The sequence below is a fragment of the Anguilla rostrata genome, chromosome 4 (genome assembly GCF_018555375.3).
Source record: "Anguilla rostrata isolate EN2019 chromosome 4, ASM1855537v3, whole genome shotgun sequence".
Classification (NCBI taxonomy): Eukaryota; Metazoa; Chordata; class Actinopteri; order Anguilliformes; family Anguillidae; genus Anguilla; species Anguilla rostrata.
This window is the reverse complement of record NC_057936.1, coordinates 44,546,049-44,559,878: the sequence shown is the minus strand read 5'-3', so window position 1 is coordinate 44,559,878 and position 13,830 is coordinate 44,546,049. Positions and strand designations below refer to the sequence as shown.

At 38.5% G+C, this 13,830-nt stretch overlaps 1 protein-coding gene across 5 annotated transcripts in view; it reads right to left on the bottom strand.

The window, feature by feature from the left end:
* cnksr2a (connector enhancer of kinase suppressor of Ras 2a) overlaps nt 1-13,830 on the bottom strand; it is a 323,355-nt gene that overhangs the window by 128,075 nt on the left and 181,450 nt on the right. For all 5 annotated transcript variants that reach the window (XM_064332729.1, XM_064332730.1, XM_064332728.1 and 2 more), the window contains one exon: nt 11,830-11,919. In XM_064332729.1, the coding sequence (XP_064188799.1) occupies nt 11,830-11,919 (90 nt within the window). The remainder of the gene's footprint in view (nt 1-11,829; nt 11,920-13,830) is intronic.

Below are 13,830 nucleotides of genomic sequence, written 5' to 3'. Positions count from 1 at the left end.
TTCAAAACCTACATTTTCAACTGTGAAAACAATATTTAAAAATTTCCATTCAATCTATGGATAAGCAAATGTATTTATTGATATCAAATCAATAAACAAGAAAATCAATATAAAACATTAGTAGGCTAAATGTTAATAGTAAACATAAAACATCAGTAATAACAAGCCCAAATCCGCAATAGCTGCGACCGCGCATGCATCCACAGGAGGACACTTTTGTGGACCAACTGACCAACAAACTAAAGAGCTGCTGGTCGCCTATATGCCGCGGAGTTTGTAAGCTTAGCTGCCTTTGCCATCATGTGATTTGACATTGCAAGTTTGGTCGATAGCACATTGCTCAAGATGCCGTCTCATCTTTATACGTGCATGCATGAATATGTGCTTTCGTTTCTAAGTAAGTGAAAAATTACGGTCAGCATAACCATGCTGTGCCATGCTTCGCTAAAGCATCTGAAGTTTTCTGTGTTCTCGGGTGGGGGAGGGGTGAGCGTTGAATGTCCCATACAGATCAGTGGTCTTACCCTTACCCTTAGATTGACATGTGAATGTCCCACTTGAGAATGGTTCACTTATGCCACGTGTGAATGTTTGAAAGTTGATATCTCTCCAGGGAGAGATAAAATGTTCTATTTGTCCGGCACATAATATTATTATGTTATGTTAGCCTACTCAAAAATAAATAAAAAATAAAAAAAATAAAAAATAAATAGTATTTTGCTTAGCCGTAATTCGTTACGCTACAAAGTATGCCTTGTATTACTTTTAGTTACGCAGCAATCTCTCGCTCTTGGTTATACTTTTTTCTACATTTTTATTCTTTTTTTTTCTATTTAGTTTACTGTTTTAAAAAAAAGATTTTTATTACTAGTTTACTCAACGGAATAACAGCATACACCACACGAACACATCACAAGACACTTCACATTTGAGAAATCATTTTTGATTGTAGGCTATGTAATAGTTACATTTATTGTTCTCTCAAGTAGCCTAAAGGTTAATACTATGTTTTTAAAAAATTGTGGAGTTATACATAATAGCAACTGCAAAGCCTAGCCTAACCGGACATCGTGTCACCACTCGCGTGCGACTCACTCACAGGATGTGATGGATGTTTTTCCACAATGATTTTTCCCCCCCAAAACCTTTACTCCCTGAAACGAATGTCACCTCCTTCCTGGTCCCTCAAAAGCAAAATGTGTCACGTCACATTTTTACCTCACAGAAAATAGGATATGATACAGCTATAATTTTTTTAGCATATTTTGAAAAGTAGCCTACGTTCACTATCATCTGTAATTTGGCATATATATATATATGTGTGTGTGTGTGTGTGTGTGTGTGTGTGTGTATACATCAACGAGCAAGGTATGCTTGATCAGAACTCACAGAAAGTCCACTGATAACAAGTGCACTAAATAAACGTAATCCGTCTGGGATAAATACATAGGAAATTTGCCGAGGGAACCGATGGCAGAAGAAACGTCCGAGTTCGTGTACAAAAAGACGTCTTCACTGAAACACTCTGTAACACTATAAATAAACGAATTAACAACCGAAACAAACTATGACTAACTATAAACTAACAAACTACGCTATGATTCAAATATATTTTTATCATGCTGTATTGTAGTGGTTTCTTTATTTTAGATTGTTTTTGCAATAGTGTTACAGTTTGTAGTCCTAAAACCCGGAAGTAAGTTGGCATTGGGTTCTCATCAGATTTCCAATGCATTTTTCCCGTGGGGATTTAGTTTTCTGCCGAAAGTAAGGTTTGTGGTGAACGTAAGCCTAAATGAGCTTCACGATTGTTTGTCAACCGTGGATTTCTAAGCTGTCATGTGCTTTTGAAAAGTAGGCTAAGTAGTATATTGAAACTACAAGAGCGGTCACATTTTTGCATTAACCACTCTTGTTTTACTAGCTCGCATGCACGCTGAGCGTCGAACGCTAAGCGTGAGTGAGCGGCGAACCCATAGAACTCGTAAAACAAAACGTGAAACTGTTTTAGGCATAAATTAACCATAGGTCTTATTTTCGGAAGAAAACTAAATCCCTATTGGAAAAATGCATTGGCAATCTGCCGAGGGAACCCATGGCGGAAGAAACGTCCGGGTTGGCCTACAAAAAGACGTATTCACTGTAACATTCTATGAATAAACAAATTAACAGCCGAACCAAATAGCGCTTCGAATATATTTTTATCTTGTTATATTGTAGTCGTTTCTTTAGCTTAGATTTAGTTTTTTCAATATCATACGCATCATTGTTGTTGTACGTGAACGTGTCGCATGCAGCCATTGTGCACGAGAATGATAATGCATAAAATTGAAAAAAACAAATTTGTTTATGCATTTGAAGACGGATCAATTTTATTTTAACCCTTATTTAGAAATTTCCAGTTATTATACAACTGTAAAAATAAAATGTAGGGCTTTGATTTCAGAACACAAGGGAAAGGCATAGGCATAAACAAATGATCACAAAACGAACGCAATAGCCTATAAAAATATTTTTTAAGATCACATATTTAAAACATTATATAATGTATTATTCAAAATAAACATAAACAAATATTTCTAATAACAAAATAAATAAAACATTGTACAAATATAAATGCGTGTCCACCGCGATGAAAAGTATATCCTTGCGCCTCCTGGTGTGGTGAAGGAAAACTGACTCCTTAGTCTGAAGACGGCCATAATTTAACAACACTGTTATAACACACACGGAAGTGAAATAAGGTGCTTTTAACATTTTCCAAACGGGACTTTGACATTCCTACTACGCTGGTACGTAAAGAACAAATATTTAGGAAAAGTCAGTGAATGCGGATGATGTAGCTTGCTAGTAACTAAATGAAAAAAAATCCTAAACTCCGAAATATCTCAGTTCGGGTCAAAATGACCTGTCACAGCGCTTCTAGTGTTAATACAAAGTAATTAGACATCAATGGCCGCACTGCACATGACAAGAAAAGAGGTTAGCTAAGTGTCTATAAATCTCTTCTAATATAAAATAAAACTGCAAAATATGCATCAGGACTTATCCATACAGGTTAAACATATAATATAAACTTACAATCAAAGCTTCTCCAGGAATCAACACAGGCAGATGCAAAAGCTTGAACAGAGACAGGCCTTGAGCACCTTACTGTCCAAAATCTCAAAACAAAATGGCTGGTCTTCAACTATGACCCTACTCATGTGATTACAAATGACAAATAGAAAACAATGTAATTTAAAGCTACAATACATCAGTTGAGCGCAGTCTTTAAAGCAACCACTAGGAGATGCTAAAATGCTCTCCACCCACATGTAACATCACATGGTCAAATCTCAATGCATAAAGGGCAAGGCCGAAAACCACTTCTGAATACGTTATCTCTGATCACTCAGATGTCACTGTCTTAAAAGTCGTCATGCGTCTGTAATGGATATCATGACATGGGCTCGGGAATACTTTGATATACCTTTGTCAGTCAACACCATTCGCCGCTACATCTACAGATGCAAGTTAAGGCTTTATTATGCAAAGCAAAAGCCATACATCAAGACTGCCCAGAAGCGCCGCCGACTTCTGTGGGCTCGGTCTCATCTGAGATGGACAGTACCACAGTGGAAGCGTGTTTTCTGGTCTGACAAGTCAACATTTCAAATAATTTTTGGACAAAACAGCCGTTGTGTCCTCCTGGTCAAAGAGGAAGCTGTTATCAGCGTCAGGTCCAAAAGCCAGCATCTATCATGGAATGGTGTGTCAGTGCCCATGGCATGGGTAACTTGCACATCTGTGAGGGCACCAATAATGCAGAAAGATATGTACAAATTTTGGAGCAACATATGCTGCCATCCAGACACCGTCTTCTCCCGGTACGTCTCTGCATTTTCCAGCAGGACAATGCCAAACCACATTTTGCCCGGATTACAAGTGCATGGCTGCATAAGCAGAGAGTGCGTGTGCTAGAATGGCCTGCCTGCAGTCCTGACCTGTCTCCGATTGAGAATGTGTGGCGAATTATGAAACGCAAAATACGGCAATGAAGGCCCCGTACAATTGTGCAGCTTAAGACCTATTTAATGGAAGAATGGGGGAAAACTCTGCTTGCTAATCTTAACCAACTGGTGTCTTCAGTGCCAAAACGCTTAATAAGTGTTATTAAAAGAAATGGTGATGTTACACAGTGGTAAACACTCGACTGTCCCAACTTTTTTGGAGCGTGTTGCAGTCATCATATTTGAAATGAGTGTATATTTTCAAAAGACAATTAAATTCACAAGGTAAAACATCAAATAATGTTCTGTTGTAGTGTTTTCAATATAGTACAGGGTGAATAGAATTTAAATTATTGATTTTTGTTTTATTAGCATTTTCCATACTGTCCCAACTTTTTTGGAATTGGGGTTGTAGAAATACTGAAGCAACACCTCAAGACATCAGCAAGAAAGCTAAAACTTGGTCATAACTGGGTCTTCCAGCAGGACAATGGGCCTTATTCACCAACCGTTCTTAGGAAGAATTTTCTTCTTAAGACCCACTTACGCAGTTTTCATGAAGATTCTGACATTCACCAATGTTTTCTTATTTGGGATTTGTTCTTAAGTAAGAACAGAATCTACGCACACTCAAGAGCACACTTACGCACATTTGAGTGCTGACATGTTTGTGCAAAATAATTGGTTACTGCGTTTTCTTCAATTCTACAGTTGTATAATATTATAGGATTTAAATTACAATAATACTTCTATCATTTATAATATTTTTAATAATTATTTTCATTATTTTACAAAGCATTAAGGTGCCAGGTTCCACCTCAGAGGGTGGTTGCCTCAGCGGGAGTTCATCTGTAAATAAATGATTTAAAAAAAATTAAAAAAACATTTTAGTGACCTTTTATTTTTGGGGATTTCAATTATGCAATGTTTGGTCTATAATGCAAAAGCAAACATTTAAATATTGAATACAAACTAAGCACTTCTGTAACACTTTTTAAACACATGGACATGTTGACGAAGAGAACACTTATTCAGAGGCGTCACTAGGGGGGTAGCACCAAAATGACTGGCAATACATTTTTTGTGCAGTGTTTTGTGAAGCGACGGGTTTACTCCGATGCAGTTTACTGCCAGTTGATTTAATTAGCCATATTGTGACGAGAAGCGCTTTGTCGTTTGAATGCATAATACGCAATTCCTTGCGCCCACTCCCACCAGCATTTTTAATTTTTTTTTTTTTTGCCTCAGATTTGACATCAAACCATTTTTTTTACTTCATCAGTTTTGCGCCCTTCTCCGGATACAGCATTCACTGAACGAGTAATAGCATCCCATGCATCTTTTTTTGTGTTATTTTATATCCACTACTGACGCGACTAAATATGACAGGTCGTTTGCTGTTCACTTCCTGCAGCAATACCTCCACTTCAGAACTACTGAAGTTTTTCTTACATTTGGAGTCCGGTGCTCCACCCTCTTCAGATTTTCGGTTTTGCATTATTGACTTTGTTCGCTCTCAACTTTTCTGTTCGATTTCTGTGTGTGCACACGGCCCTGCAGTCTCATGCCCTTTTATGGGGATTGGCGGGGCGTTTACCTATGCTAATTAGGAACAACTGGCACGTGCTTTCCATTTACGAAGACGATGGGATTCATCATTTTAACCCTCTGGGGTCGAGAGCTCCGCCGGCGGAGCTCGACATGATGAAATTAACTTTCGTTTCTATTTGGATGATTAACTTCACGTGCTGTTATCATACAGACGCAACAAAAACATTGACAGAAACCTTAGAATCGCGACTTTCCAATGCGCCCATTGGCAAATAATATAAATTGTTTTAAATGTTCCAAATTTGATTAATTAGATCATGTATGCTTCGCTAAACTTTACTCATTACTATGTGAATTTTGCTCAGCAGGAAGTCCGCCCAAATCGCATTCACATGTTAACAACATTATAATTACTCTCCATAGAAGGAGACTAAAGGAGGGGCGATGTGAGATCCATGTGAGAAATGCTAAGTCTGCGAAAGCGGGATAGAATGTCACAGAGTGTCGCCTAATTCACTTCTTTTGAGGTGAACATTTAGTTTAATTTTGGAAAATGGTCCGTCCGGAAGCCGACACTGATGAAGAGCGGTGTCATTTCGAACAGCGAACTGATCCAGCTGAGGATCAACTTCATGCGTAAGTATATTTCTTATGATCATATTGGTAAATATGTGTACTGTATTGCAACGTATCTGTGTGTTTGTATGAATATCCAGCAATGTGCGCGTTTGTAAATTCCCACACTACGAACGATTCGAACTATTGCATCTCAAAATTATAGGCTAGGCTCTCTGCGTCTGGTTGTGTTAGAAGTATCAGGTAGACTGTATGTTTTTCGATCATATTCGTAATAAATAGCTCATGCCTGGTGTGTAGTGGCGTGGCTAGGATTCTAAAACTGATGTCCTTGCACAATCGATATTAGCATACTCTAAGTAAGTTTGGGAAATAGCAATAAAATAACCACTTAGCTAAACAGACCTAGCCTAGTCCAGATGAGGCATTGTTATTGATGAGTTGCGTGTAGTTTAGTTGGAATATCAGTGTTTATTTAGTTAAGCTAATGTTTTTTCGTTGATAGCTTGCATTATTTGTAAATGTGTGCTGTATTACATTCTCTGTGTGTTTGTAGGAATATTCACTAATATGCGCGCTTGTAAATTCCCACACTACGAATGATTCTAACCATTGCTTCTCAAAATTATAGGCTACCTCTCTGCGTCTGGTTGTGTTTGTTTGGTTCTTTGTTTGTATATGATGTCACATTTCATAAATTTTGTTTTCATTAGTTAGTGGTTTGTTCCTTTTTTGTAAAGCACATTTAATTTTCACCTGTTGAAGGAAATGTGCTATATAAATAAAGTTTGATTTGATTTCACATTTCCTAACAATTTTGTTTTTATTATATTTGCAGAGATGTTGATCAGAAAACACGGCCTAGTTCACCACTAGCTAAGAGGCCAGGCAGACGTTGCAAGAGTACACCAGTCTCATCTCATCTTCCATGCAGTTTACTTCAATAAATGTTCTAAAATCAAAAGTTGTCTTTGTTTCTGTCTTCTAAATGGCTCACTGAGTCTTTGTCTTAGTGGTGGGGAGGCATGCGGCCAAAAATCCAATATATCTGACACAAAATGACAACCGCAAATCCACGTTTCAGTGCCTGGAATCCAGTTGTTTCTGCGAATTGCAGCGATCCATTTGCTTCTCTTTTCTTTAGCTTTTGGCAGTCTGTAAAAAGATAGCTCCGATTTCTTGTTGAATCTATTTGTACAGACAATTGCACACTTTCCCATTTTAGATGTGTTTTTTGTGTCTTCGCGGCATTCAAGCTGAGCGCTAACGCTGCCACTCAGTAGTCGTTCTGCCACTCAGTGGGTGTAACCGCAGTGACTTCCACTTACTGTGACGTCACGTGCATACCCTCTATAGCCCTTCTTCTTGCCTGCATCCTTCCTGTAATGACCCAGGTGATCGCCGTTGCAAGAGACTAAGAGAAAGCATTGACCACGTGGCTCCTATTAAAGTTAAAAAAGGTTATGAACAAGCCCAGGGCCCCCTGGAAAAATAAGGAAACAGCTACTCTTAAAAGAATGTGTTGAAGGGCAGAACATAAGTGGAGGAAAACAAACCAACAAATTCACTTTGATATCTTAAAGGATAATATTTAAAAATACAACCAATGCATCAAAATCGCTAGGCAAGCATATTTTTCCTATTTAATCGCTAGCAACAAAAACAAGCCCCGTATCTTATTCTCAACAGTCAAGAGAATACTAAATTCTCCTCGTTCAGTACATTCGGAACTACGTTCCACAGCCAAGTGTGATGAATTTGCAAAATTTTTTAAAGACAAGATAACATATAAGAATGGATATATCCACAAAACAAATTAGCGATTATGCAGAAATTGACCCTGTCTCACCTCCAAAGAGCTCTTTTGGTTTTTTTAACCTCATTAATGACAACCTTTTAAACAAAGGAATAAACAGTCTCAAACCATCTACCTGTGCCCTGGACCCAATCCCCACAAGTTTCTTCAAAAAAGTCTATACTTGCTTTTCCGGTGAATTGTTAAACATTATCAGCCACTCCCTGCAAACTGGCATTATTCCATCTACTTTTAAGATCACCATAGTTAAGCCCCTTTGTATTGGAACAAAGATATTGGTGACACCTAGTGGTGCTTTTAAATACTGTACATAGGAACCAAAATAGTTAGGAATAAGTAGGAACTTTATTTGGGGAAGCTTTCATTTGAAGGACACTCAAACAACAAGGTTCACTGTTTTAAGGAGTCCATTTTATTTAGAGAAACATGTGGCGTGATGTTCATGTTCTGGTTTCAACCCTTCTCCATCCATAGTGTTTCGCCGTCAAAAAAGCATCATCTGTAAGTCAATACTTATTGCTTTGATTCATTTTAATTTGCAACGCAAAATTATTTCATATTTATGTAAAATGTGCATTTAGTGAGTGTTTGTTTGCTATATTGATACTTACCTGACTAGCTTAAATTTACTTACCTTCAGTTCTACGGTACATAGGAAAATATACTTACCGTAAGACACCTGTAAGGAGAAATAATACTTACCTGTTTATTACTTACTGTATTGTACATGGCGTGCAGTTCAATTCTGTGGACAAAGAAGCATTGTATTAGTGCATTGCATATTGAGTTAAGTGTATTGTACTAAGAATGACATTTATTTGTATTTCTGTGTTACAGTTTTACACTTTGCTACATAAAACTTACCAGAAGAATCCAATCGGTCTCTGGATGTCTTCGTGTAGTTAAAGAGATTAGCTGGCTGTATAACTGAGCTCAAAGGTGCATGCCTGGTGATGACAGTACACCCTTCTTAAAAGGAGCACCTCTGACCCATCCATTCTCCAAAATTTCAGGCCTATTTCAAATCTCATGTTTTTGAGCAAAATCCTTGAAAAACGTGTTTTCTGGCAATTATCAGAATACTTAAATACAAATTTTTGAAAAATTCCAATCAGGTTTCTGTGAAAAGCATAGCACTGAGACAGCTCTGGTTAAAGTTGTAAATAATATCAGAGTAAACTTGGATAGTGGTAATCTTTCTGTCCTGGTGCTTCTGGACCTCACCGCTGCCTTTGACACGGTGGATCATGAGATCCTTATTTCTAGGCTGGAAAAATGGGTTGGTATCTCAGGCACAGCTCTTAATTGGTTCAGAACCTGCTCGGTCGTGAATATTACGTCTCGGTTGATTAATTCTCCTCAATGGGAGTCAGCATTACTTGTGGTGTGCCCCAGGGTTCAATCTTAGGACCCATCCTATTTAGTTTATACACGCTCCCATTAGGAACTATTATCCGCAAACACAACATTAATTTTCACTGTTATTAGGATAACACCCATATATATATATATATATCAGTCATTCCTAACAATCTCCAACCAATTGATAATCTCTTGAATTGTCTCTTTGATATAAATGTGTGGATGACTCATAACTTTCTGCAATTAAACCAAGACAAAACAGAAGCCATAGTCATTGGTGATAAGACTAAGAGGGAAATGGTTGTCACTCACCTTAAAAGCAGAGGTCTCAATGTCTCCTCTCAGGCTAAAAATTTGGGTATCATATTTGACAGCAATTTGGACTTTGATGCACGCATTAGAAATGCGACCAAAACAGTTTTCTACCACCTGAAAAATATTACCAAAGTTAAGCCCTTCCTTTCCCGAGAAGATGCATAAAAGTTAACATACGTATTTATAACTTGTCGTCTGGATTGTTGCAATGCCTTACTCACTGGCCTTCCCAGAAAAGTTATTAATAAACTGAGACTGGTTCAAAATGCCACAGCCGGGGTACTCACGACCGCTAAGAAATTTGAACACATTACCCATTTTAAAATCATTACACTGGCTGCCGGATGATTTTAGAATTTATTTTAAGGTGTTCTTATTGGTTTTTAAAGCTATGCATGGACTCGCCCCCGACTACATAAATGACCTATTAGTAAAATATGTCCCTGTCAGAGCCCTTAGGCCCTCAGATTCCCTCCAATTGTCCATTCCACGGTCTAGAAGTAAAACTTTTGGAGAGGCTGCTTTTAGTTCATAAGCTCCCAGACTGTGGAATAAGCTTTTACTGTATTTTACATCTACTCATTTATCTTTCTGTAAAGCACATTTATTGGCACTTTCTGTTCGAAATGTGCCATATAAATAAAGTTTATTATTATTATTATTATTATTATTATTATACAATAGCCACATGTAGCCCTCTCACCACAATGCTCATTTACATAATATACATAGGTAGTATTGAAATGTATGAAACTGCCACTAATACACTAAAATGCATGGGAGGAGCTGTGATGGGATGTACCAGTCTACTCTATGTCTAGGGATTTCACTTGGGTGACTGAGAGGCCTCAGGTAGCTTTAAAGATGTTAGTATGTAGCTATACTGCTTGCGAACAATGACTCCCATGCATAAACACTTTGACTCATGAGCCCCCACTTTGAGCACTCACACTCAAAGAACCAGTTATTTTCATAACCTAAAATGATGCTCTACTTGTGCATAACATTTGACACCATGAATAAGGAGTAAACCACAATACCAAAATACACCAAATTATAACGGGCTTAATTAATTTCAACAGAAAAATATGCAATAACACATGCAATATCATGCCTATCACGTGAACCAATTATCTAAATTAGACATTTACCAAGGATAAACTGCAGCTAGCTTTGCACGAATGGAACAAAAAAAACACTGGCTTCTCTGAGCAACATTACCCCATGAAAATACAAAAGAAAATGAATGAATTAAAATACATTGTAAACACCAGATCAAATTGGCAAACAACATCTCCCAAGGGCACTACACACAGATCAAAGGGGTGTCACCGGCAGCAGGCCATTTGGGTGTCCCCGGGAAGTCTGTTGGAATGTGTATTCCTTCCTGGGAACGTTTACGCACGGCAATAACTACACCTCTCAACAGTGCACTTAAACCTTCACTTGTGGCTGTCTCTTTGAGATTCCTACGCAATGCTTGTTGTGGCGAGTCTACCTTTGCGCATCGTATTAAAATCTTTTCATAGGAAAGTGGTCCTCAGTGTGTTACTTCACCCTTCTCAACTTGGTTCCACGCGGGAGAAGATTACCAACAGCACCTACACTCGACTTCCACCTTGCAAAAGTAGTCACAATAGGCTATCCTTGAATACCAAAGTCCAACTCAGCCATCAATAAACTAAAGCACGCTCAGGCATTGCTGTCCCTTTGTAAATGGTAAATGGCCTGCATTTATATAGCGCTTTTATCCAAAGTGCTTTACAATTGATGCCTCTCATTTACCCATTCACACACGCACTCACACACCAACAGTGAAAGGCTGCCATGCAAGGTACCAATCAGCTCTTGGGTGCAATTAGGGGTTAGGTGTCTAACTCAGGCACACTTCGACGAGCCCAGGGCGGGGGATCGAACCGGCAACCCTCCGACTGCCAGACAACCGCTCTTACCTCCTGAGCTATGTCGCCCCTATTGGGGTGTGTGCGGCCTACTAGTTGGCAAGCTACTATTAGAAGTGGCGTAATGCTGATAGTAGAATTAGTAGGTAGCATCAGCAACTCAAAACATAAAAACACCTCTCAGTTTCTTACGCATTGCAGACCCACTTGGATGATACCAATCCATAAAATCCAGCAAGCCAGAAAGTTAATATTACCAAATCAAACTATCTAGAAATCTAGACTGCTCCCCCCTGCCTCCTCTCTTTTCACTCACCTCTCCTCCCCTCCCTCCTCCATTTTGTGGGGTCTTCATAGTCTCCCACCCAGTTGTACTGTACAGGCATGGAAATAGGCCTTAGTCTACCTGATAGGAGAGACACAAAGAGAAATGGGAATCAATAAACAACAAATGATATGCCCACAAACAAGAGATATGCACCGCAGTTTGGTGGTTCACCTGGATTACCTAATGCTAGGGCTGAAATTACACACCAAACATAAAGTTGTCACTGTGGATGTCCTGCATTTTGGCAATCATGCCCTAGAAAAAATACCGGCACAGCCAGTTGTGCCTTGCCGTAAAATTAACAGTATATGGCTGTGGTGCCCTGTGGAGAAGAAAAACATTGCCTGGTTTGCAATGAATTCTCTAGAGTCTTTTTCACTTCACTGTCAAAGTCATGTTGTTTGACAGTGCTTTTCCATGGGATCACCTTCACCCAGATGCCAGCCTACTCTTGGTAATGTGCTTGTCTCCCCATTCATATACATTGCATTTTCAAGCATTCACAATTCTTGAATTAAGTTTTCCAATACATTGGCAATACTGAATGATGCTGAGAACCAACTATTGACTCAGGGGAGGATTAGCACTTCTTCAGAGATCAATTTAGTTTAGTTATGGATTAGCATTAGCTAGCAAGCAAACCACGTAATTTAGCTGGCTAATTTGGATTTGGAGCATCTTCGGTGTAATAAATGCTTAATATCCTTATATATAATATAAGGATAAATATTAGTATAGATTTGTCCAGATATACATTATATGCCTTGCCATATTTATAAATGATATAAATACAAAGTTTTGGTTTATGAAGTTTTACTTTTGTTACTTTTGATTGTGTTGAATAATACGGGTGCTTTTACGTAGTATGTTTTGGCTTTGAGTCCGTCTAAGCGAGTTTGATTTTGGCCTTACTGCCTTCTGATTTCACCTTGTTGTCCTAAGAAATATTGGTTTTACAAAGGTCAAAGTGGCCTTGTCCAAAAAAAAATTATATTTGAAGTTTGTAATAGTCTGTGTGAAAACACACACACACAAGTAGACATACAGACACAAACACACACACGCAGACACACACAAACACGCACACACACTGCCTGCAAATAAGACTTGAGTCTTGCACTCCACCCAAAAGAAAAAAAAGATTATACTATAATACTAAAGCTATGTGGCTAAATCACCTTTGTTTGAATCTATAAATGATTATATACAGATTCACACACTGCCTAATTTAACTGCCTGCAAATCATAGGCTCTTGAGATTTATTTAGATTGCTGATTTTAATCGTTTTCCTACTGTAGAACAGTGGCCTGTAAGGAGGTTCACTGCAGCATTATCACATGTACCCATTTACGCAGTCAGCACTTCCTGAGAAAAATAACCTCAATAGCAGATTAATTAAACAATGCCCATGATGTGCTCAAGCCCAAACTGCAAATGGTACCACACAGCTTCCTGAGGAGCACTGAATGCCCAATAAGCCTATTATAAAACTAATATACTTTATAACTACCCTTTATTACAGAACATATACACCCATATTTTTTGTATAATGATGACAGTATGAGGTAAAATTAGTCTTTCCAACTCTGCAAATAACTCTGAAACCACTACCAACAATATTGATTATAAAGGAGAGCAGGCAGGGACGGCCCTGATCTTTTGGGGGGCCCTAAGCGCAAATTTCTTAGGGGCCTCCTTGTCTTTCAGACCGGGGAGGGGGTGGTTAGATGGATGGGTGTGGCTATGGCCACGGAACTATATGTAATGGGGGTTTTGGGAGCACAGGGGACTGTATTGAGATGATGTACCGTTTGGTCTGAAAGTGCACAGTAAACTGACTGTTTTTATCTGAATATCATTGTTGGACTATTTATTACAAACCAGCTCTCTACAGTGTTGGACCAGAAGATTGCCAGTGAGGTGTGTGGGGTTAATTTGCCTTCAACAGATGTCAGATACACCACTCATTTCTCCCCATTCAAGCTCTA